General features: G+C 40.2%; 1 protein-coding gene across 6 annotated transcripts in view; it reads left to right on the plus strand.

The window, feature by feature from the left end:
* The window catches only part of MFAP3L (microfibril associated protein 3 like), a 42,288-nt gene extending 19,693 nt beyond the window's left edge, over positions 1 to 22,595 (plus strand). For 3 of the 6 annotated variants that reach the window (XM_042807825.1, XM_032983928.2, XM_042807824.1), the window contains 2 exons: positions 13,239 to 13,646; positions 17,329 to 22,595. In XM_042807825.1, the coding sequence (XP_042663759.1) occupies positions 13,364 to 13,646; positions 17,329 to 18,194 (1,149 nt within the window). In that variant the 5' untranslated portion in view covers positions 13,239 to 13,363 and the 3' untranslated portion in view covers positions 18,195 to 22,595. Of the gene's footprint in view, positions 1 to 2,018; positions 4,008 to 5,459; positions 7,968 to 9,256; positions 9,300 to 13,238; positions 13,647 to 17,328 lie in introns of those variants that run through there. The other 3 variants (XM_032983927.2, XM_032983929.2, XM_032983926.2) reach the window with 3 other exon arrangements.
* The last annotated feature ends 262 nt before the right edge of the window (positions 22,596 to 22,857 follow it).

Below are 22,857 nucleotides of genomic sequence, written 5' to 3' on the forward strand. Positions count from 1 at the left end.
TGTCCAAGGCATGTTTCCCATCCTGGAAGCTGAGAGATAAAATCAGTCGCTCTTAAAACATTTAACACATGGTGGGGCAAAGGCAGTGAATTTTGAAGTGATCTTTATTGTACAACTCCAGTTGCCTCCCTGCAATTAGACAGGTCCTGCTATAGTATGGAGGAGGATGGAGTCAGCACAGGAACCTGGTTTAGGTGTATCCATCACTTTAACCAGGGGGGAAAAACCCCACAAACCAAACAGAATTATGCAGAGCCACCCCCATACAGTTTAGCAGAGGGTCACGTTTGTGACAATCATATGGGTGCTCGGGAATGACTTAAATAGAACAAAATCAATCTCCATTTCAGTTCTTGCCTAGAAAGTTTGGAATCTGGGGACTGACATTTCTTTGATGGTTTAAACTTATTGCCAGTGTAAGGCACAACGAGATAAAGATGCAACTTAAAACAGGGAGAGTGAGCTTGCCAGGGGCTAAAGTAACCTGTACTGAGCTCTGCTAGCAGGGTCCTCTTTCTCTGTCGGCAAGTTGCACCTTTACTAGAAGTTACTGCAGGCACAAACACCTACAGTCCTACTCTGAGATATCCTGGACCATATTAATATGTCACCAGCAGACTGTGGTGTGAGATCAAGCTCCTGGATACTTCCTGGCACTTCTAAATTCCTGCAATTCTGAGCTTCCATCCATCCATGCAGATGTGTGTGCCTTTGCAAATCTCTCTCTGTAGTCTTAATTTTGTTAGTTAGTTTTGTTAACTAAAACGGTGGCATTTTCTATCCACATCCAGATCCATCTTAATAATTTCCCAGACAATGAAGGTGCTATCGCTTTTCACCAGTTACTATGATTAAAACCATTCATAGCAGCATTTTAGAGCATCGTATCTTCCATCTGCCAGGAAGGCTGCGAAGGGCAGACAAAACTTGTACCTATTTGTGTCAGGATAGAGGAATTCAAACAGATTTAGTGATTTTGATTTAGCTAGCTAAGAAATTTTGGTAGTGGACTTTCTTATTTGAGAGTAAAAGTAATTACCATGAGTAGCACCTACTTCTCAGAAATAAGGAACTCTGTACAGATGTGTGTAAATATCTTATTTTCAAGAGGGCCATCACATGCAGAGGAATTACACTCAGAATAACCTACCTAGCCCAAACTTAACATTTAATTGACATGGGTCTGCCACTGAGAGTTTTATACCAAGGAAATATTTCTGCTGATACTTTTAAGTCACGCAGGGCCAGGGTACCTGTGTGGCACTGCAACCGCACTGCTGTACGTGCGGTCCCCAGGCGTATGTGCGTGACTGTGGTACACAGCCCTACCCACAGTACTGGCTGCTGAGAAAGTTCTGTTACTTTATTGTTACATTTTTCAATCTGGCGTAGAAATAACTGGCACAGACGTCTGAAATTATGGAGGTTCTTTAGTAAACTCTTCAGGGCTTCCAGCTAAATTGTCGCATATACATGGCCTTATGTAGATGTGCTTGGAAAGGGCTGAGTTGATCACATTTGTGTACGGGCAAGACTTAAGTTGTAGTGTGGTGCAGGGCAAACTCCTTTGAATCCCATCAGCTATCCTCATTGTTACTTGTGGAGGAAATAGGCACAGGCACTTTTAACCTGAAATGATCCTTTTCTATTGAAATCAGTCATGATGGTTAGATTGCCTGAAATTCCTCCTCTGACAAGGTTAATCCTGTCCTAATCACGGCATCCACATGTAACCTCTTTGCCCTGTATCCCTGAAACCAATACATGTGAAAGCCAGTCATTAAAAATTATATCCATCTTGCAGTTCTATAGGGATAGAGAAGAATTAGTCATACTCAAATCTGCTTTCTTCTATTTTTTTTTTCTCATTTATATTCCAGCTAAAATGGGAGCCTTTTGTTAAAATAGTATAATGAAAACTATATCAGTGCATTGAAAACATTCACTTATACAGAGCACATACAAAATTTAGCGTTGAAATAGTAGAAATCTTTAGCCCTGCAAAGCACTTCATATCTTCTTTTAAAGAAAACAATTTTTAATTTTAAATCTTCTTTGAACGTCCTACATCTGGAATTTTTCTTCTTCATTCGGAAAAAGAAAACTATTAGATGTGCTTAAAGGATGGTTAGCTTTGGCAAACGCGGCTCAGAAGAGGAAGTGGAAGGAAGTGAATTGGGCAGCATTCTGCATTGCTGTGTTCTTAGCAGGGTCACATAAGCCATGCCTGGAGCATATGAAATCTGTTGTATTTGCTGATTTTGGTTATTTAAACTGTTGGCAGAATAATGCTTACAGAGTGGCAGTATAAATAAAAGATAAGAGTAAAGAAAACAGAAGATAGGTGGAATTTGGTGAGGCCAGGCAGGGCTTAGATACATGTGTTCATGTGGGAGAGATTCTCTATGCATCTTCTTTGTTCGTCCTTTCTCAACAAAGGGGACTTCTAAGCATTGATCCATCTGCGTTTACTGCAACAGCAAAACAGCAGCTATGCTGAAAGCTTGCAAGGAGTTAAGCAAGGGTCTCTTAAAGCCATACAGATGTTTCTGGAATAATAGCTCTGTATACAAAACTATATTGAGTGGTAATTGTCCAGCCTCCAAATACATACAAATGCTGAATAAATCTAGATAATTTATGTAAACGAAGTATTTATTTGTAAGATTAAAAGTTCTGTAAAGAGTGCGTACCTAATCAAACATAATCTGGGCCTTAAAAAGTCTCCACCATGGATAGTGTTGAATCTGATTTATGATCTGAGTAGCCCACAACTCAGTAGGACATTTCCACCACAGTACCTGTCTCGATTAAAACCAGCAAGCTTCTGCACTAAAGATAAAACTATTCTTTTACTGCAATCATCAAAATGCCTCAAAAAAACCCCACTTAAATTGCTCAGTCCATATCAAAATGCACCTATGAACTACAACTTATTTAATGAAAAGTTGAGCATACAAGTTGCCTGAGTGTTTTTGTTACTTCAGTGTATTTCACAAAAGGGTGATTTGATACAGCAGAGATGCTGGGTTTACAGGAGCTGCAACATCAAAAGGGAACTTTTCAGAGGTTTGGCATTTTTGAGGTACTTGCAAATAATCTCTTCAATAATTACCTACTAACAGCCTTCATCTATTAATTTTTTAGGCTAACAGATTAGGGTCTCTGAGTGTTCATTGACATGAGGGGAGCACACATGAGACCATTCAAAGACATGGTTAAATCAATGGGTCCATTCAGATATTGAAAGTGAAGGGGGTCTTAAAGTCTCTAGGACACCATATGCTTGCTAGTTTTGCAATATTGAGACATGAAGTAGGATAAAGAAGAACAAAACTGAGGAGAAATTTACAGTAAAAATTTTCTAAAACATTTACACACTCATAAAGGCAACAAGAAGAACTCCTTCATTGTACCATTGCTGAATAGAATGGCACGTGCTTTCCCCACACCAAAAGTTCAGATATAGCATTCATTTTTGATCACACATATAAAACGTGGAATCACCTTATTGCTTGGTGCTTTCTTGCTACAGTTTATTGATACACTATGGAACCCTGAAAGTAAGATAACTGAATCTTTGCAGTCATTAGCTTTACTCTGTTACCCCCTAAGTGCTGGATGTGTTCAGAACTAAATAACTTTAGGAGATACTCATTATAAATTTTACTCTATTTCTGCCATTAATGGTAGAACAAGCTACAGCCCTTGATTTTTCCATGTTCTTTCTTTTGTTATGTATCATATGTCACCTTACCAAACAAATTGACAAATGTTTGCCTGTAATAGCTTACCAGTACCTACAAAACATAAAATTAATTTATAGGCTTCTTTATTATAATTTCTTTTAGACGGGAGTCCTAGGAAAGGGCTCCAAGTTGCCATGCTGACAGCTGTTCTTGTTCACTGCCCAGGGCCATACACTCGTGGGACAATGAATACACAGAAGACAGTTAAGATCCCACATTCTGCATAAATCATCATAATCGATGAGCCTGCATGCGCAGGTAGATTATACACAGTATCTCTTTAATCTTCCTAAATTCCTGGCTCTTATTTTATCTTGTGTCAAGAAATTGCAGTCTAGTCATTATTAATCAAAAAACTTCCTATCTTTCCTCTTACTGCCCCATCTTCCACCTCAGTTTCACTGAAATTTGTCTCGTTTCAGTGTTATGAGAAGCAGTAAATACATATGCCTCAGCTGCCTTCTTTACACCATTCAATATTGTGTATATTTTCATTAATATATTTTTTTCATCTAACCTCTGAAGCCAGTAATCTGAAAAGGTTATTTTAGTCCATCTTTGAGTCTGATTTATTTCTCCTTTATTCTATTTCAAGATTAGATTCACCACAACTGACAGTTCATAGAACCTTAGAATGATTTGGGTTGGAAGAGACCTTAGGGATCATCCACTCCCACCCCCCCTGCCCCGGGCAGGGCCCCCTTCCCCCAGCCCAGGGGGCTCCCAGCCCCGTCCAACCTGGCCTTGAACCCTTCCAGGGAGGGGGCACCCACAGCTGCTCTGGGCACCCTGGGCCAGCGCCTCACCCCCCGCACAGGGAAGGATTTCTGCCTTACACCTCATCTAAATCTGCCTTCTTTCAGTTTAAGACTGTTACCCCTCTACCCTTCGCTACACCCCCTGACCCAGAGTCCCCCCCCACTTTCCCTGTCCCCCCTTTAAGCCCTGGGAGGCCGCTCGAAGGGCTCCCCGGAGCCTTCTCTTCTCCAGGCTGAACCCCCCCAACTCTCTCAGCCCGGCCCCCCAGGGGAGCTGCTCCAGCCCCCCCAGCATCTTTGTGGCCTCCTCTGGACCTGCTTGAGCAGCTCCGTGTCCTTCCTATGTTGGGGGGCCCCAGAGCTGGACCCAGCACTGCAGGGGGGTCTCACGAGAGCAGAGTAGGGGGCAGAATCCCCTCCCTCAACCACGCTGCTCTTGCTGCAGCCCAGGACGCGGGTGGCTTTCTGGGCTGTGAGCACACACTGCTGGCACACAGTCAGTTTTCCATCCACTGATACCCCCAGGTGCTTCTCCGCAGGGCTGCTCTCCAGCCACTCCTCGCCCAGCCTGTGTTTGTGCTTGGGATTACCCCGACCCATGGGCAGGACCTTGCACTTGGCCTTGTTGAACTTCATGAGGTTCACATGGGCCCCCCTCTCCAGCCTGCCCAGGCCCCTCTGGATGCCACCCCTGCCCTCCAGCATGTTGACCTCACCACATAGCTTGGTGTCCCCAGCAAACTTGATGAGGGTGTGCTCAGTCCCACTGTCTATGTCACTGACCAACAGCACTGGTCCCTGAGGAACACCACTCATCATTGATCTCCACTTGGACATTGAGTTGTTGACTGCAACTCTTTGAGTGCAACCACCCAGCCAACTCCTCATCCACCGAGTGGTCCACACATCAAACCCATGTCTCTCCAATCCAGAGACAAGGATGTCATGCAGGACACTGTCAGATGCTTTGCACAAGTCCAAGTAGATGACATCAATTGCTCTTCCCTTATCCACCAGAGCTGTTACCCCATTGTAGAAAGCCACCAAATTTGTCAGGCCAGATTTACCCTCAGGGAAGCCGTGTTGGCTGTCACCAATCACCTCCTTATTCTCTGTGTGCCCTGGCATAGTTTCCAGGAGGATCCTCTCCATGATCTTGCCAGGCATAGAGGTGAGACTGACTGGCCTGTAGTTCCAAATCATCAAGGAGCCAGATCTATCAGCAGATAATAACCCATGAACTTTATAATCTATCTACATATGGGAGAAAACTCAATGTTCATTAGTTAAGACACCCCAAATACATGACATTTCATTAGTTACCTAGGCTGGAAATATGTCCTCTGTATATGCTGAAGAGGACTTATCATTGTACTTACTTATCGTGTAAGGCCAAACACATTTTTTTCAGGCTATAGTCAACATTCCCAGCCTGTCTCATCATTCTGAAATCCTGCTACTCAAAAGAAAAAGGATTATGAAGAGGATCATGAAGGCAATTTCCCAGCATCTCATTTAGAAATTTTTAAGGTTAGCCGTATTTTTTCACACTGACTTCTCCAATGCAATTCTTGTATTTGTATTTCTTGAGTATTAGTTTCTTTAGGTTGGGAGGGGCCTCTGGAGGCCATCTGATCCAACACTCTGCTCAAAGCAGGGCCACTGTAGACCAGTTTGCTCAGACTGTGTCTAGTCAAGTTTTGAACATCACAGAGGATGGAGATTTCACAGCCCCTCTGAGCAACCCGTTGCAGGGTTTGACTGACCTGCTTAAAAATTTCTTCATAAATAATAATTTCAGTTGTTGCAGCTTGTGTCCCTTGTCTCTTGTCTTTTCACTGTGCACCTGAGGGGAGCCTGGGTTTGTCTTCTGTGTACCCTCACATCGGGTAGCTGAAGGCAGTGAGTGTGACACCAAGTGGCTGAGCACAAGTGGCCAGGGCAGTATCACACAGACTTGATGAGAAGCTTCTAAAAGATTTGCAGGCAGCTGAAAGCAACTGAGGAGACTGAAACATGCACATAGTTGGGAACTGCTGCCCAGTTGGGAAGCCCCAGTCTAGATGTGCAGAAGGAAATTCTTCATCTTACAAACATCACTGACGTGCCACCTATTCAGCATAGCCAGGGAAGCAGAAAACCATGAAGTTATGCACTGAAATCCCCTCAAAGAGAATGAACAGAGCAGGTCTTTCAGAACCAACCCTTAATATTTTATTGACTAGCAAGTGACTGGAAAAATAAGTCAGAGAGTTTCTGCTAGTTGTAAATGAGTGATATTTCTCTTCATCTGCCTGTCTGGACCCTAATAACTTGGTTTTTTTCAGTAGGTGGTTCTCACTCTTAAACTTATGAAGTGACAGTGAGCTTCTCACCTTCTGTGTGGCATAAGTTCCTTCATTTGCATTCCTGTTCCAGTAAAACCTCTTAGCTTACTTTTGCCCGCTCTGTAAAGGCACTGCTCATGGAAACTAGGAAAGGTAGTAAGTAGTTTTTAAATAATAAAGAATTATTTTTAATTTTGTTTTATAGCACCATCCTTGGTATTTATTTATGGAGAAACAATAACTAGAATGAAATTAATTTCATTTTCTTGATCACTTACAAGCCAAGCAAGATAGCATTGGGATGTTAAAGCTATAGAAACATAATTTATGCATTATACAATAAGCTGGCTTCTTGTGCTTCACTTCAGAATTGAATAACCTCACAGTTAATAGGATTACATATTATTCCAAGAACAAGAACAGGCCAGTCTTACAGAAGTGAGTGAGCCAGGAAAAGGTATGCATCAATGCCCCTCCTTTTCTGTTCTTTTGTGCTCTGTCATCATGTTGTTCTGCACAAATGCAGTACTGACAAACGTGGCCCCTCACCCACAGTCATTTTCTTTGGTGGCAGTATTACTGGGAAGCAAACTCATCTGTGACATGCAAAAATAGTCAATCAAAACATGCCTCTCAGTGATCAATGTTTCCAGCCAGTCTGAGCTGTGTCTTCTGTTTAGACTGATGCTTGATTTTGGACAGAGAAGTTTTAACCTCTGTTTTTGACCCTGTTGCACATAGTTTGGAGTAATACCACTACCCTGCATCTGTGCTTGTTCTGGTGCACATTCCAGGGAACTTCTCTGTACAGAACTGCATAGAGAACATGCTACAGCTAGATATGCTGTCACTTAGAAGAAAAGCCTATTGTAGTTTCCTCATATGGCTCAAGTCTTGTGCAGTTTTCCCTGGAAGTTGATCCCATGAGCAGTAAATCTGTTACTTTTAGATTTTCAGCTTATACCATTTGGGTTGGGGAAGGAAAAAAACACAACTGTTTAATGTAAGGACCACTGGCAACCATCTTTCAGTGGTAGATGTTGCTACAGGTACAATACAGCAAGGTAAATTACCAATATATATGTTCTAGGTGCTGGAGGAGTTTGGGGATTCCTCTGATTCCATCTTGGGAGGTAAGCCTGTACCTGACTACAATTTTGGGTGGGAAAGGTAGTTCAGAATAGCCAGGGGTATTCTTTTTCCTTTACATGCACCACAATTTTTTTTAAAAAAAAAAAAAAAAAAAAAAAAAAGAAAGTGTATGTAACCACATTAAATGTATTATAAACTTTTATTTTTTATAAGTCTTTTACAGGTAGCTCATGGGCTTTGGGGATGGGAGAAAGGAACACTTGTATTCCTTCCATGACCAGGAATTTAACTTTTTGTTTATAGTGACCCTTTTGTGGCAAAAATGCTGCCAGAGACTAAGTCTGTTCCTACAGAGCAATACTGAATATTGAATATGTCCTCCTTCATTAGTGTCCTGTGTTACTCTCGGTCTTGAGGAGTTATTACGGGAATCTTTGTTTTAGTCTAGTCAATCTAGCTTTCTCTGACTTTGGGTCAGATTATAAGGTTACAATTTTGTCTGCCTTCATCAGATTTATCATGGGGCACAGCTAATTACCACCTTTCATAGCCAAGATCCAGGGTGACAACACTCTGCCCACTTCTCTGATAATTAGGATTATCTTGCTTCTTTGCCAAAAGTGGGCAGACATCACTACCAGACCTATTTCGGTCTCTTTAGCCTTCTCCCCATTTAGTTGTGTGATTGAATCATAACCCATTACATCACTTATGTTTAACAAAGCAGCTGGCTCCCAGATTTGTTTTCCCTGATACCCTCAGGCTCCTATTGTGCCTACAGCAAAGTCGTAGGACAGAAATTCTCAGGAAACCTCCCTTTGCACCAGAGTCTGGTGTCAGCACATTTTCTACACTTTCAGTTCTCTCTCTGCTTCTTTCTGCTTTCCTAACCTGACTAGCATTTTTGGTCCTGCCCACCACTACCGTGGTCCCTGCATGGCCACCCTTTAACTTGCTTGTGCTAGATGAAGTTGAGAAAACCTTCTTTGGTTTCTTCCATTTTTTTGTTCCTCACTAACAGGGCGGAGGATGCACACCAGAGAAAAGATTCCCTATCACTTCCTAGTTGCCCTGGGAACATTTGTCTAAACTTGCATCATAAAACACTGTTCTTCAGAGACATCTCTCCCTGACTCCTCAAACATACTCAAGTGTCCACCATGAGCACTTCCCTGGATGGTGTGTGAAAGCAGCAGCCACCATTTCCAGACATTCTGCTATAAACTGACTGCCTGGTTATTCCTCATACTAGCCATCAAACTGTATTTATTTCAAACAGAAATGCATCTGCAGAGGTATTTTATTGTTTTCTTAATATTCTTCATTCCAGGAACATACACAGGAAGGTACAGTCCCAGGAGTGACATGAGTAGGTATGAATCTGCCACAGCAATCATAACTTATTTGGCTCTATTTCTTAAAATTTACTGCAGCTATTTATGATTCAATTCTGTGCCAGAGTGAGGGAGTCAGTGTTATTTCCAGACAAGTAACTGACCCTTTGACCATGTTAAGAACGAGTCACATTTGTTATCACTACACAAAGGTACAGTTTTTGCTTTTGTATGCTCTGCGCTAAACAGATAAACACAGAGAATAGGCATGCCTTACGTTGGTACTGCCATCGCACACTTTCCAAGCACCCATCCACAGCATCCCTGTGCTGTAGGGATTCATTGGGCCACCAGGTGCCTTAGGGTTCCCAATACATCACAGGTCCTTCCTTGCAGGTTTTCTATTCACCCGTTGGGGTGATGCTGTTTCATTTCCTTCTGGAATGCAAATTGCTGTCCATGCTGAACACCTTTTTTCATTGCTACTGATTTTTCTGCCATCAAAAAATATGGTAGGCTCAAATACAATAACAACAAGCCACAACCAGTAATTAGCAACACAAAGCTTAATCAATTTATGTTGTTCTTTTGCCCTTCCCATTGTCTTAATCCAGCCAGTCTTTGTTCCTGCTTCCTTGCCAGGAAGTGTGACGTGTCTTTTGGCTTTTCTGTATGGTGCAATGCAGATCTATAACACTGTACAGAAACATTTTACAGAGTGAATATGTGTAACCATAAAGAATGGCTGTCTCCAAAGTTAATGGAGTAGTAGAAATGAGATGTAAATAGTTACTGAAGTGAATAGGCAGAATTGAAGGATTTTTTCCAAAGTGCAGATTCAGACAGTCTGTACCCATACAGAACATCAGAAGAACAGGCTCTACATGCCTTGTGTAACTGGAAATGGATTTCTGAAGTCATTGTTTATATAGCTTTATATGACAAATGAGATTTGCATATTAATTTAAAGTTAAAAAATTTTCTGACTCTTTAAGACAAATATTTCCACATTCAGTAATTAGAAAAACAGGAAAAAATGAGGGCAGGCTTGGAGTTGTGACAGGCATCCACACCATGCATACAGTTTATCTAAAATACCATAGTTTGTAATTTCTAGTAATGATTCATCCTGCAAAATGGAGGAAACCATTTTGCTCTTTTAATAACAGTTGTATCTATTTGTATGAAATTGAGTTAATTGCTTTAATAGGGGATGGAGAAGAAAGCAACCTAAGACAAATATTACCAGAGAAAGACAGTAATGTTTTCTTTCCTTTTTGAATAAAGAAGAAAAGAGGGAAGGGAATTGTTTGTTTGGGTTTTCTTTTGTTTTTATTTTAGTGTTTCCTTTATATATGGAACTGATCTAATCTTGTCAGCAGTCATTTTCCATGCTAAGGTAGATGAGTTACCATGGTGCCAACCAGATGTTTAATAAAATGTAAACATTTTTGCAAGTGAAATGTTCGTTTGGGGGAAAGTCTGTTAGATAGTTACCTGTATTTGCATTAGAGGTAGATTCCTCTAAGTTTCACTAAGTTTTGATTATTTACCTTAGAAACATATCAGCAAAACCAATGTAGTTAGATACTCTGATGTGATTTTAACACCATCTGTGGCCCTTAGACTCAGTGAAGTTTTCAGAGGTGCTCATTTTGAGGCCAACAGTGCGCCCTCAGTCAGTACTGAATGCCAGTTGTGTTCACTGGGATCATAATGAGGCCAATAGAGAGCACATTTGTCAACCCTCCTCCTCTGTCTACAAACTGAAATCACTGTTTAGGAAAGGGCTCATTATAGATGATTAGTTGATGGAAAATATTGTAATGAGAGTGTGCAAAAAGTATACAGACAAAATGGTTAATGCCACATCAGGAATGGGAAAATCCCAAATTCATTTGTATGTCAAAGAAACCTCACCCACATTTATGTCACTAGAGAGTAGTTTCCTTTCTAAATCTGCTCTAAAAATGTCATTGAAATTACTATCGGTCCTGTCAGTCTGACCGTGGTGGCAGGGAAGGTTATGGAGCAGATCATCTTGAGTGCCATCACGTGGCACGTACAGGACAACCAGGTGGTCAGGCCCAGCCACTGTGGGTTTATGAAAGGCAGGTCCTGCTTGACCAACCTGATCTCCTTCTATGACGAGGTGACTTGCTTAGTGGATGAGGGAAAGGCTGTGGATTTTGTCTACTTAGACTTCAGTAAAGACTTTGAGACCATTTCCCACAGCATTCTCCTGGAGAAACTGGCTGCTCATGGCTTGGACAGGTGTACTCTTTGCTGGGTAAAAAACTGGCTGGATGGCCTGACCCCAAGAGTTGTGGTGAATGGAGTTAAATCCAGTTGGTGGCCAGTCACAAGCAGTGTTCCCCAGGACTCAGTACTGGGACCAGTTCTGTTTAATATCTTTATCAATGATCTGGACGAGGGGACTGAGTGCACCCTCAGTAAGTTCACAGATGACACCAAGTTGGGGAGGAGTGTTGATCTGCTTGAGGGTAGGAAGGCTCTACAGAGGGATCTGGACAGGCTGGATCAACGGACTGAAGTTCAACAAGGTATGAGGTTCAACAAGGCCAAGTGCCATGTCCTGCACTTGGCTCACAACAGCCCCATGCAAGGCTACAGGCTTGGGGAAGAGTGGCTGGAAAGCTCCTGGTGGAAAAGGACCTGGGGGTGTTGGTTGACAGCCGCGTCAATATGAGCCAGCAGGGTGCCCAGGTGGCCAAGAAGGCCAACGGCATCCTGGCTTGTCCTGGAAATAGTGTGGCCAGCAGGGCTAGGGAAGTGAGTGTCCCCCTGTACTCGGCCCTGGTGAGGCTGCACCTCGAATCCTGTGTTCAGGTTTGGGCCCCTCACTACAAGACACTGAGGTGCTGGAGCCTCTCCAACGAAGGGCAGTGCAGCCGGTGAAGGGTCTGGGGCACAAGTCCTATGAGGAGTGGCTGAGGGAACTGGGGTTGTTTAGTCTGGAGAAAAAGGAGGCTTGGGAAAGACCTTATTGCTCTCTACAGCTACCTGAAAGGAGGTTGTAGTGAGGTGGGTGTCGGTCTCTTTTCCTAAGTAACAAGCGGTAGGACGAGAGGAAATGTCCTCAAGTTGTGCTGGGGGGAGTTATATTGGATATTAGGAAAAATTTCTTCACCGAAAGGCTTGTCAAGCACTGGAACAGGCTGCCCATGGACGTTGTTGAGTCACCATCCCTGGAGGTATTTAAAAGACCTGTAGCTGTGGTGCTTAGGGACATGGTTTAGTGGTGGGCTTGGCAGTGTTAGGTTAAGGGTTGGACTAGATGATTGTAAAGGTCTATTCTAACCTAAACGATTCTATGATTCTATGACTTTATTGAGTACTAAATATCCACTTTTAGGAATATTCTTCCATGCTGTGTTTTATCTCAGAAAACTTTAAAAAATGCAGTAGCTTAAGAAAAGTGAATGGCCTGAGATGTTTTGCTGTGTGTGCTATTGTATTTGGACAAAACTGTGCATATTAAAGATTCCAACATCTGCTCCAAAAACCTTTCCTGGAGCAGTTCTTCCTTACACCATCTTCCACAATTCACCTGAGACCATGCACGTGACACAGTTGCAGCATTGAACTGGTAGTGACAGCTTTAATGTGCCATACCTTTGTTTTTCTGTTGATTTTGCAAATGTTAAAAAAAAAAAAAAAAAGAAAAATCTGTAGAACTTTTGGCATAAAACTGTAGCTGCTGCTCTAGCTAAATTGCTGCTAAGTGTCTAGGTGATAAAAGCCTTCTCCCACGCCTGCCACTCTGAACAACACTATTGTCAGGAAAATGTATGCATCTTTTTCCAGTAAGAATAAGGACTGTGATAACATTAGCATTTAGACAAGACACTGAGCTGATGATTGTGAAATGTATTAATGGATGTGTCACTATTTTAAAAGAGCACATCTAATGGATTGTTTATATATTCCATCTCATTGTACTTATTTATTTTATAGGATATTTTAAACATAAAATTGCACAGATCAAAGTAGAACTCTCCTGTGACCTCCTCACCTCAAGGGCCTGCGTTCAACAGAACCAATCCCAGTTCCCAGCCAGTTGCATATACCACTGAAGGAAAATGAACATACTGAACAGCCACCACTTTTTGTACTTTCTGCCTACTACACGCCTTGTCATCTTATTAGCAGCTTTGACAACTGCTGAGGATGTGACTAATAGCACTTTCAACCGCACTGACATGAACACGGGATCTGTGCCTGTGGTGATCTCCCGTATCGACCATATTATAGTCAAGGAGGGGAGTAGTGCCTTGATCGACTGCAATGTCCAAGGTAGCCCTAGTCCACATTACCGATGGTATAATTCCAATGGCCACCTTCTCCAAGAGGAGGAGAATAAAGGTAAGATCTTAGTATTCTCGTTGATGTAGCCTGTCCAGAGACACTTCTGATTTCAGCAGGTTGACTAATAACCTGAATTTAATGGCCTGACTGTGGTATTTTCCTGTGTGAAAATATATGAAAGCCTGGTGGCAGCCATAAATTTGTTGTGTGCACCTTGGAAGAAAACAATAATATTTTTTTAACGTGCTGTTTATAGCAACACATACTAAGAAGCTGAAGCACTTAGCAGAAGGTGTAGACAGGCTTCTTTTCATTGAAGACTTCAGGTTTGATCCTGTTTCCCATTCTGTCCTCTTGCTCTTCTCTAGCACCAAAAAAGGCTAAAAAGCTATTTCCCAACTCAAGGGAGGATTCTTTTGACACATGAGAATAGTTTGTTGGCATTAATCCAACACAGCTAATTCTCAGATATACCTGCGGTCTTTATGTATAGAGCCATGGAAGTGTGAGAAACAGGAGGTACCCTGAATGACCAACAGAAAAACCTATATAGGGCAGCAGTCAGAAGGACAAGCCAAGTTTGAGCCTTCCTGGCTTTAGTTAAGACTCTTCAGTTGCATTTGCCAGAGACTAATTACGCATGAGCTTGTTTTCCTTAAATGGAAGGTTTGGGTGATAATCCTAGTTATCCTTCTAGAGAACCTTTGGGGGGGGACGGAAGGTGTTTTGCTCACGTAATCCTTCCATACTGACTGCTTTGTTCACAGCATGATGAAATAAACTCTTAGTTATTCATACTAAGTGCAAGATAGCTTGCCTAACTAACAGGTGACCTGAGGGAGAACTCTGCTATGATGGGAGTAATGATTGACCCAGCTGGATGTGCAACAGCATAGTGTTTCTGTAAAAGCTTACTGCATAACTGGTTATATTTTACATTACAGTATTTTATCATTTGCCAAGTAAAGCTAGAGAAAGGAACTCCTTGAGCTAGTAAGCAGACTTTCAGATACAATTTGTGAAGTTGTGGCAACATACTGTGATTAGTGTGCTAGCATGTTTTACTAAGGCTCACTAACAGAAGTTTTCCCCTTTAGTTAGGCGTCTAACTTGAGGTCTTTGTAGAGTCAACTGAGAGAGGTAGCTACTAACACAAATATTTAGGCAGGTGAGCAAACACTTTGAAAAAATCAGTAAAAATTGCAGATGTAGTATTAGGACAACATCACTGTAACTTAGACTTTCAGCAGGGCACTTTCTTTAAGAAACTGACTGTCTTCTTGTAAGAAATGTTTACTAGCACGAGACTTTTCTTTACTATGTATATAGTTACGTTGAGTGTGGCATTGAATCGTTATCAAAACCCAGCAATGACACCTTTTCTAATCATTGTTTTCTCATTAGGCTTACACTATCTGCCAGGATCCACTGGCACAGACCCAATCATTGAGTCACAGTTCAATGCCATTATGTCATTTACAACAACTGAAGCCAGGGTACATCAGCAAGGCGTCTCGTCATTTTACAATTAATAAAGACCTACTTTGCCAACATTGCAATTCAAAGAAATACTGAGCAGCTAATACTCTGTATTTTTTCTTATTCTAGAGGTGGAGAAAGAAGTGTCATCTGTTACAGATGCTGACATTTCCTCTATGAGAGAGTTTTTCTCTGAATTTGCCTAACTTTAGCAGATTGGGGTGATTTTTTTATGAGAAGGTCTGGTTTAGGCTGAGCTTTTTATTTATTCTATAGTTTTTAATTTCAGGCAAAGTGGCTCAGCTGTTCTCAAGAATTAAGCTAGGTCAAAAAATAGTGTTTCAGGTAAGTTAAAAATTCTAAGTAAGAAAAAAAGATGTAATTAAGAACTGTCTGAACAGAGGCAAGGATCTTGTGGGAATACTTTCTACATAGGCTTCTACTGGAGATAATGTAAAAAACAATTTGGATGAACGATGTTTAATTAGAAAAACTTTCAAAATGGTAAAAGCCCATAACTACTCTGAATTACAGGCTTTTTTTGACTAATGAGTTTCAGAATTGCCCACAGATTCTTCCTTGAAAGAAATAAAGTAAAAAATAGAATAATCTTTTTAACAATGAAAGAACTTCCATGGAAAGGATAAAATACGTGTAGAAGCAGGATATATAGCAACCTTGGACTTCAATCAACTAGGACTGCAATCCTTGCCTTGTGATTTACATGCATTGCACAGGGGTTTTGTGCTGTTTTAGTCCTATAATCACAGATTCTGTATCTTTGCTCAGCCGCCTTAATATAAACTTAAATCGCAACTCGTTAGGTTAGGCTTAAGGAGAAGACAACTTTCTGAGAGTAGAAGTAGGTGAACACCTAAAATTCCTTCCTGTGGAAAGTTACTGAAATTCCATTACTGCCTTCAGCAAGATACCTGTCAGGAATGGCTTGGGATTGTGTTACAGAGATTAAAAACAGTCCAGTCTGCCTCTGAGCAGCAGTATGTATTAGGTGATCTTGTTGGCTTATATCAGTTTATGTTACTGTTTTAAAATGAAATCTCCTGTATGACATCTCCCCGTATGAAGTGTTCAGAAGGCACAGAGGCACTCTTACACTTTCTGGCTGTTCTCTTTCCACCGTGTGAACACTTTGAGGGGTAGGTTTACATGAAGGAAAGAATCGATACCAGGCTTTACTCTTGGAGTTGAATCATATTTTTTATAATGAAGTTGCAATTTAATAACAAGTATCACACCAAATAAAGCAAAAAATATACATCCTCAGCTCTCAAATGTTAGTGATATTTGAATAAAAATGAAGCTTACTTGGCATATTAAAAATCTATTTTGTCACCAATATATAGTGGCAAGCTCAGTAACTAGCTGAATCTTGAATCACTTTAGCAGTGGTAGGGGCGCTGGATTTTAACATGTTATTTCAAACTCAGTTTAACAGCTAAATTGTTCTTCTGTGCCAGGTTCAAAGGATATGAAATGTACGTGTACAATTACTTGTAGTGACCAAAGATACCAATTATATTACACTGATAGAAATTACTTTTAAAAGTAAACAAAGTTCCATCGTGGTGCATAGAAGTTCGTGCTGGCAAACAAGATGTTCTCTTAATTGGTCATGGCTCTTCTCTTTCCCATCCATCTTAATCCTCCTGTCCTATTTCTCTTTTTTAAAAATCATACTTCAAAATTAAATTCCGAACAGCTCAGAGGGCAGGCATTGTAGTATATGATGTCTGAAATTTTAGGATTTTTAAAGCTTCCATGAATAGAATTATATGAGATACTGTAACAAAACACTAAAAATAACTCAACTGTAAGAAAATGCATTGTCAGGGAACAAAACAAGGAGGTCTTTCTGCCTCACAATCCTATTGTTACTGTTCTTTGAGGAAGTGTGGCATGTGTTTGCAAGGCTTTCTGGGATAAGTAGTCCTATCTTTATAACTTAACTGACCATAAAGATTGTGAAAGATGTCATGCATGTTAACATTTTTTCATGAGACTCTTGTAGGGCATGATTCAGTTATTCACAGCTGATGTCAGGGATTTGATAGTAACACAGCTAGGATCTCAGGGACAGACCGGCCTTTGTGATGGTAAATTCTTTGTCTTCTTGTGAACATTCTTTCCTTCTTCCAAAATCTGAAGCCAGTTTGACGAAGATGATGTTTAAGACATGTTGAAGACAGGCTGATCATGTGAGCAAAATACTTTTAAGTAAGTTACTCTCTCTTCTCTCCAGCAGGAAAGTGGTGGTTTCTTGACAATGGGCTACTAAACATTACCAGCGTGTCTTTTGAAGACAGAGGTAAATACACGTGTGTTGCATCTAATACATATGGCAGTGTTAACAATACCGTGACGCTGAGGGTTGTTTTTACCTCCGGAGATATGGGAATCTATTACATGATTGTCTGCCTTGTAGCTTTTACCATTGTTATGATACTGAACATTACTCGGTTATGTATGATGAGCAGTCATCTGAAGAAAACAGAGAAAGCAATCAATGAATTCTTCAGAACAGAAGGGGCAGAGAAACTCCAGAAAGCCTTTGAGATTGCGAAGCGTATCCCAATTATCACTTCAGCCAAAACGCTCGAGCTTGCCAAAGTAACCCAGTTCAAGACCATGGAATTTGCACGCTATATTGAAGAGCTTGCTCGGAGCGTACCTTTGCCACCTCTCATCATGAACTGCAGGACTATTATGGAAGAAATTATGGAGGTTGTTGGTCTGGAGGAGCAAGGACAGAATTTTGTACGGCAGACGGCAGAAGGCCAGGAAACCACTGAAACAGATGAGCTGTATATGATCCCGAACGCTTTGAAGCGCAGTGACTCTCCCACAGCTGACTCTGACGCATCGTCACTGCACGAGCCACCTCAACAGATTGCAATAAAAGTGTCAGTTCACCCATTGTCCAAAAAGGACTGCATGGACGGTCAGTCACAGGAAAGCATGCAGTTGGACACCAAGGAAGAAGACACTCCTCAAACACCAGCACTTCCTGCAGAGCCCCCTCCTGAGCCTTCTGCTGAACTCAGTTCTGATGACACAACATTGGCAAATGACAAAAATACATGCGTTATATATGAAAGCCATGTATGACAGTTACTCCTGAATCTATGCATAGCAGGAAAATCAGGTGGAGCTCTTTTAAAAATACATATTGTACTTGCCGCTAAGCCTTACCTGGAGACTATCATAGCAAAAGCATGTATGTGGATTATTTGGCACTTTCTTCTCAGTTTGACTTTAGTTTACCATGATGTATGGCAGATTAATTGCTATTACATTAATATTAATTGCTCTTTTCAATTAGGAGTATTTCCAAGAAACATTTACCTCAGCATTTTCTAGGCTGGAGTCACCTGTCGTGGCCTCCTGGAAGTCATTGGTAGTCTGATGTAGGACACTTGAACTTACTAAACATAAAACTGGTTTTCATTTTCCTCCTTCATTCTCCTTATTTCTATCTGTTGCATTTTTGCAAATATTATCTTGTGAATTTGAAATACTGCCCAAGAGGCAGCACTCCAGTAGCCAAATAAAATCCTAATAGATCCCACTTACAAAGCCTGTTTGCTCAGCTGCATTGTGATTTAGAGGGCTATTAAAGAAAGTTAAAATGTTTCCATTTCATTTGAGACCACACTGCTTAAGCACATGAGAAATAGTTTTCCCTTTTCCATGGAATGAAGATGCCAACAATTGTTTTTTTCACATCGAGAAACAACTTTGAGGTGTATTTCACAGATGGGAAAGCCTGTAAACATCTTACAGAAAGTTGCAGTCCAGCAGCTCTGCAGGGGTTTTTTGCATATATTTGACCATTTTTTAATTTGTCAGAAGTTTGTATGGAAAACAGCTGCAAATATGCAAGATGTCTTGTTTTGTAGTAATTTAGTAGGAGTAAGTATGCACTACCTTACCAGAAGATATGCAGGCTCCTTAACCGTCCTGCAAATGCCAGTAATCAGCAATGACAAGGCTGAAATGACAGAAGACCCATTTACTGGGATTCTCAGTTTTGTGCAGATTCATATGCTGAAGATCAATTAATCTATAAGCAGAAGTTTGAGAGTGTTTTATCCAAACTAAAAAAAAATATATATATAATCAAGTGTCCTGTGAAATTACAATGACGATTGCACAAACTGTTTACTGTGTTAGAATTGCTTTGTTATTTAAAAGAACCTCCTACCTATGTAGGATGTTCAGTGCTTGAGTACATGTGACTCTACCCCAGTAAAGCTTTAATGATCACGGTGATTGTGGCATTAGAAAGGATCAACATTTATGCCAGGAAATGCCAGGAGTGCAAGGGAAGTGATAATTTCTATTGCAGACAGACAGACAATAAAAAGGACCTTCTCCAGATTGAGTCTGGAAAGAAAGCACTTACAAGGAGGAGTTTGTATAGGATTAATAGCGTATTACTTAATTGCCTGACACACATTTAATTTGGAACTAGTGAACAAACTATCACCTTAGAGTTTTTAAGGACCACAGTGTAAGTATAGATACTCAAAATAAATCTGGAATTTATTGGAGAATTATTATTATTATTGCAGAAAAAGAAGTCACCTAGGTCTTACGGGGAGATGACATGTGGATGGCTCTCTGGATATTTTATTGAAGTAGCCACATCTACATAAGGTGTCCACTAGAGCCAATCAGGTATATTAACTGCACAGATAATTGAGACCAAAGTCAGCTATCTAAAAACACTCTTGATAAGGAACGGAGGTTTTATGTCAACTTCCTCATGTTAAAGTGCAGAGCTTCACTAGCAGTGTAATACAGAACACCCTATTGACTTACAGAGGTGATGCACAGAGAAGGCTCTGTATTTACCTTTATATACTTATTAAAAAAAAAAAAAGAAACAAACATGTTTAATAACGGACTTCAATTTTGGAGCCGACTTGGTTTAGTTGCCTAGCGTGTGTTTGTGCTCACCACAGTGGCAGGCATCTATACAAAATGCATATGCACATGCCCGAAAGGAAACATGCAAGGGCAGTCAATCCCTTTAGGAATGTAGGAATGTGGCTGGAAATATTTTAGTTCCAGCGAAGCAATATAAACCTAGAACACAGGGTAGATTAAGAGAATACCATAAAGAACCTCACTTCTGACCAGTGTGATTGAAAATACTACTGATGCAACCTGTTACCTTCTTGTCTGAGTCCAAAGTACATTTCTATTTAGCGTTCACATCAGTTTTTCAAGTTACTTAATTTGCTTACGGTATGAAAAAGGACGAGGGCAGAAACAAAAGCTGGAACTTGCACTCTATTCTTGTAATTCATCTTAGCCTCCTGAAAAGAGGCATCTTGATTTTTCTGCCTGTCCAGCATTTAGAGACAATGCTCATGCATTCTAAAGTTAGCTGCCTGATGCCCAACTAAGATTGCACAGATGAGCAAGGATGTTCTCCTTGAAAGCATAAAAATAACTTTTAAATTACACTTTAAAATTAAAAAGTTTCAAAATTATTTATCAAACAATAGTATTTTAATTATTTTTTAATGATAAACTTTTTACAGTAGAGACCAGATCCCTTCATATATTCAGATGGTGATTGGTACCAGGCAGTTCTGATCCTGACCGCTTCCCTCAGGCTGTCCTCCTGCCTGTTTATTATTTATTGAGAAACAGCTGAGAGCAAACAATCCCCATGGTTTTCTTCAGTATCTCTGTGTAAACTTCCTTGAAGATACAGATTATGGGTTTTTTTTCCGAAGATTGCCCACAAAGAGCATGTATTTGAAGTACACACAAACATCCATTGCAAACCATGTGTGAGCAACATTTGGATTAGATGCATGCAGTAGGCATAGTGCCGAATTTCCACTGTTGCAAGGACAAAGGGAACCTTGACTTTGCTGGAGCTGGACTCACTCAGCTGAGAGTTCACAGGTAGGACTGGTCCAGCCAGTCTACTATAAATTCTTTGGATATTTAGCTTTGTGGTATCATCAGAATAAAAGCAGATCAGCACTGTATCTGAAGAAAATACAGGTTGTAATAGTTCTGGTTTATGTATTTTTTTTCTGTTTTCAGGTATGCTGCTCAGCATCTTTATGCATCTATTATATAACACCTGTAAGCCAAAAGCTTTCTAAATGCTTTCAGGCATTTCCTTCCTGGGAGATAGTTGGGAAGCAAGACCCAAATCCATCTTTCCTGTTCCAAACTTTCTGGCTGTGGTATTATAAAGTAAACAGTTCTGTCTTGCAGTATTTCATAGGGAACGGCTATTTTATGATGCAAGAACACAATTAACAAATATAAAGTTAATGATGGCTCTAAACAAACATTAGCATTTGCATTGTTATGTATTTTCATGCACCTTAAGCACTTCAGGGACATTAGAGTGATCTGTTACTATCCTTAGACTATGCACACCTTTTGTTACATTGTTCTATTTATTATATCACCAAACACTAATTATATCACTAAAACACTCAGAATCTGGAAAATCCAGTCCAACTGAATTCGTGTTCTAAAAGTGTAAGGAAGACCAAACCAGGCTTAGAAAGGAAAAGAGATTTGCAGCATATATTTACACCATTTTAAAATATTTTTTTCCAAAAATTCATGAAATGTGACTAGATTTCTGCAGGAAATCAGTGTTGGATGCGAATTGTTCACTTACTATTCTTTTTTCACTAAATGTAAGATCATATTAATCAGACCACTTAAACATAGTACTCACTATCTACTTACTCAGCGTTTTCTTTTCGAGCAGAATTTGTTTGCTGTTGTTCCTTTTTTGTTCTCTGATTTGAGTATGCTTGTGATGAAACCTACCCTTCAGTCATTTTTTGAGATTGTCATTTAAAAAATTTAACAGAATCCATAGATCAGCATTTTTATGCAGGTTTATTGGTATTAGGTAAGGCACAGCAGTTTGCTCCTGTGCTTAAAAATTACTGTATCATCATAAGACTTGCTGAATGGCATATATGGGCAGATGTTGATTTTTTTAAAATCAGTGCCTGTTTTATTCTAATGTACATACTATGTCAGTTCCTCAATTTGCAGTTATCTTTTTACAAAAGTACTGTAATGTATAACCAGGGCTTTCTGACGTTCAGTTTAGTTCAGATCAACTAATTCTGGAAAGTGTTAACAGTGTCGAATTTTAAAAGTTCTCATGGAATATCTTGGCAGCATGCTATTTTGAGAGTTGGCCTCTTAAGTATGCCATATTTAGTGGAACAACTGAAAGCTTCTTAGATGCAAAGGAAATGCTTGCACTGAAGTATCTTAAGTTATATTTCATTTATTATTAAATCCTTTTTGATTTTACAAGAAATGTAAGACAAATATGAATGTGTTCTTTTGAGAAGCAGTTACTGTATTTTGATTTAAATAACTGTTATGATTTTATAGTTCAAGGCCGTAAACCACAAAGAGACCAGTTCATGCTGAAGTGGCAAATGAAATGTGATCCAGCTTGTAAATTGATCATTGTTTCAATAAAGAATTTGCACAGAGTATGCCGAGTTTGTACACACTCAACAAGAGAATAGTTTCCTAGTAAGAATATGCCATGGCTTCAGTTCATGTGGAAGTGAACTATGTATTTCATTGTACAACTGCTAATATTCCAGATACTTTGTTCAGAAGAAACAGTTATTTACCTAGAAAGGAAGTTGTAATAAAGCTCTGAGAGGGAGCTGTTGTCGTTATTCAGAATACAGACCCAATTGTTAATTGGTGTTGTTATCAATAGCGTAGATTGCTCATGTATGTAAGC

This window comes from Tyto alba, unplaced genomic scaffold (genome assembly GCF_018691265.1).
Source record: "Tyto alba isolate M040663 unplaced genomic scaffold, T.alba_DEE_v4.0 Super-Scaffold_6, whole genome shotgun sequence".
In the NCBI taxonomy this organism is placed as follows: Eukaryota; Metazoa; Chordata; class Aves; order Strigiformes; family Tytonidae; genus Tyto; species Tyto alba.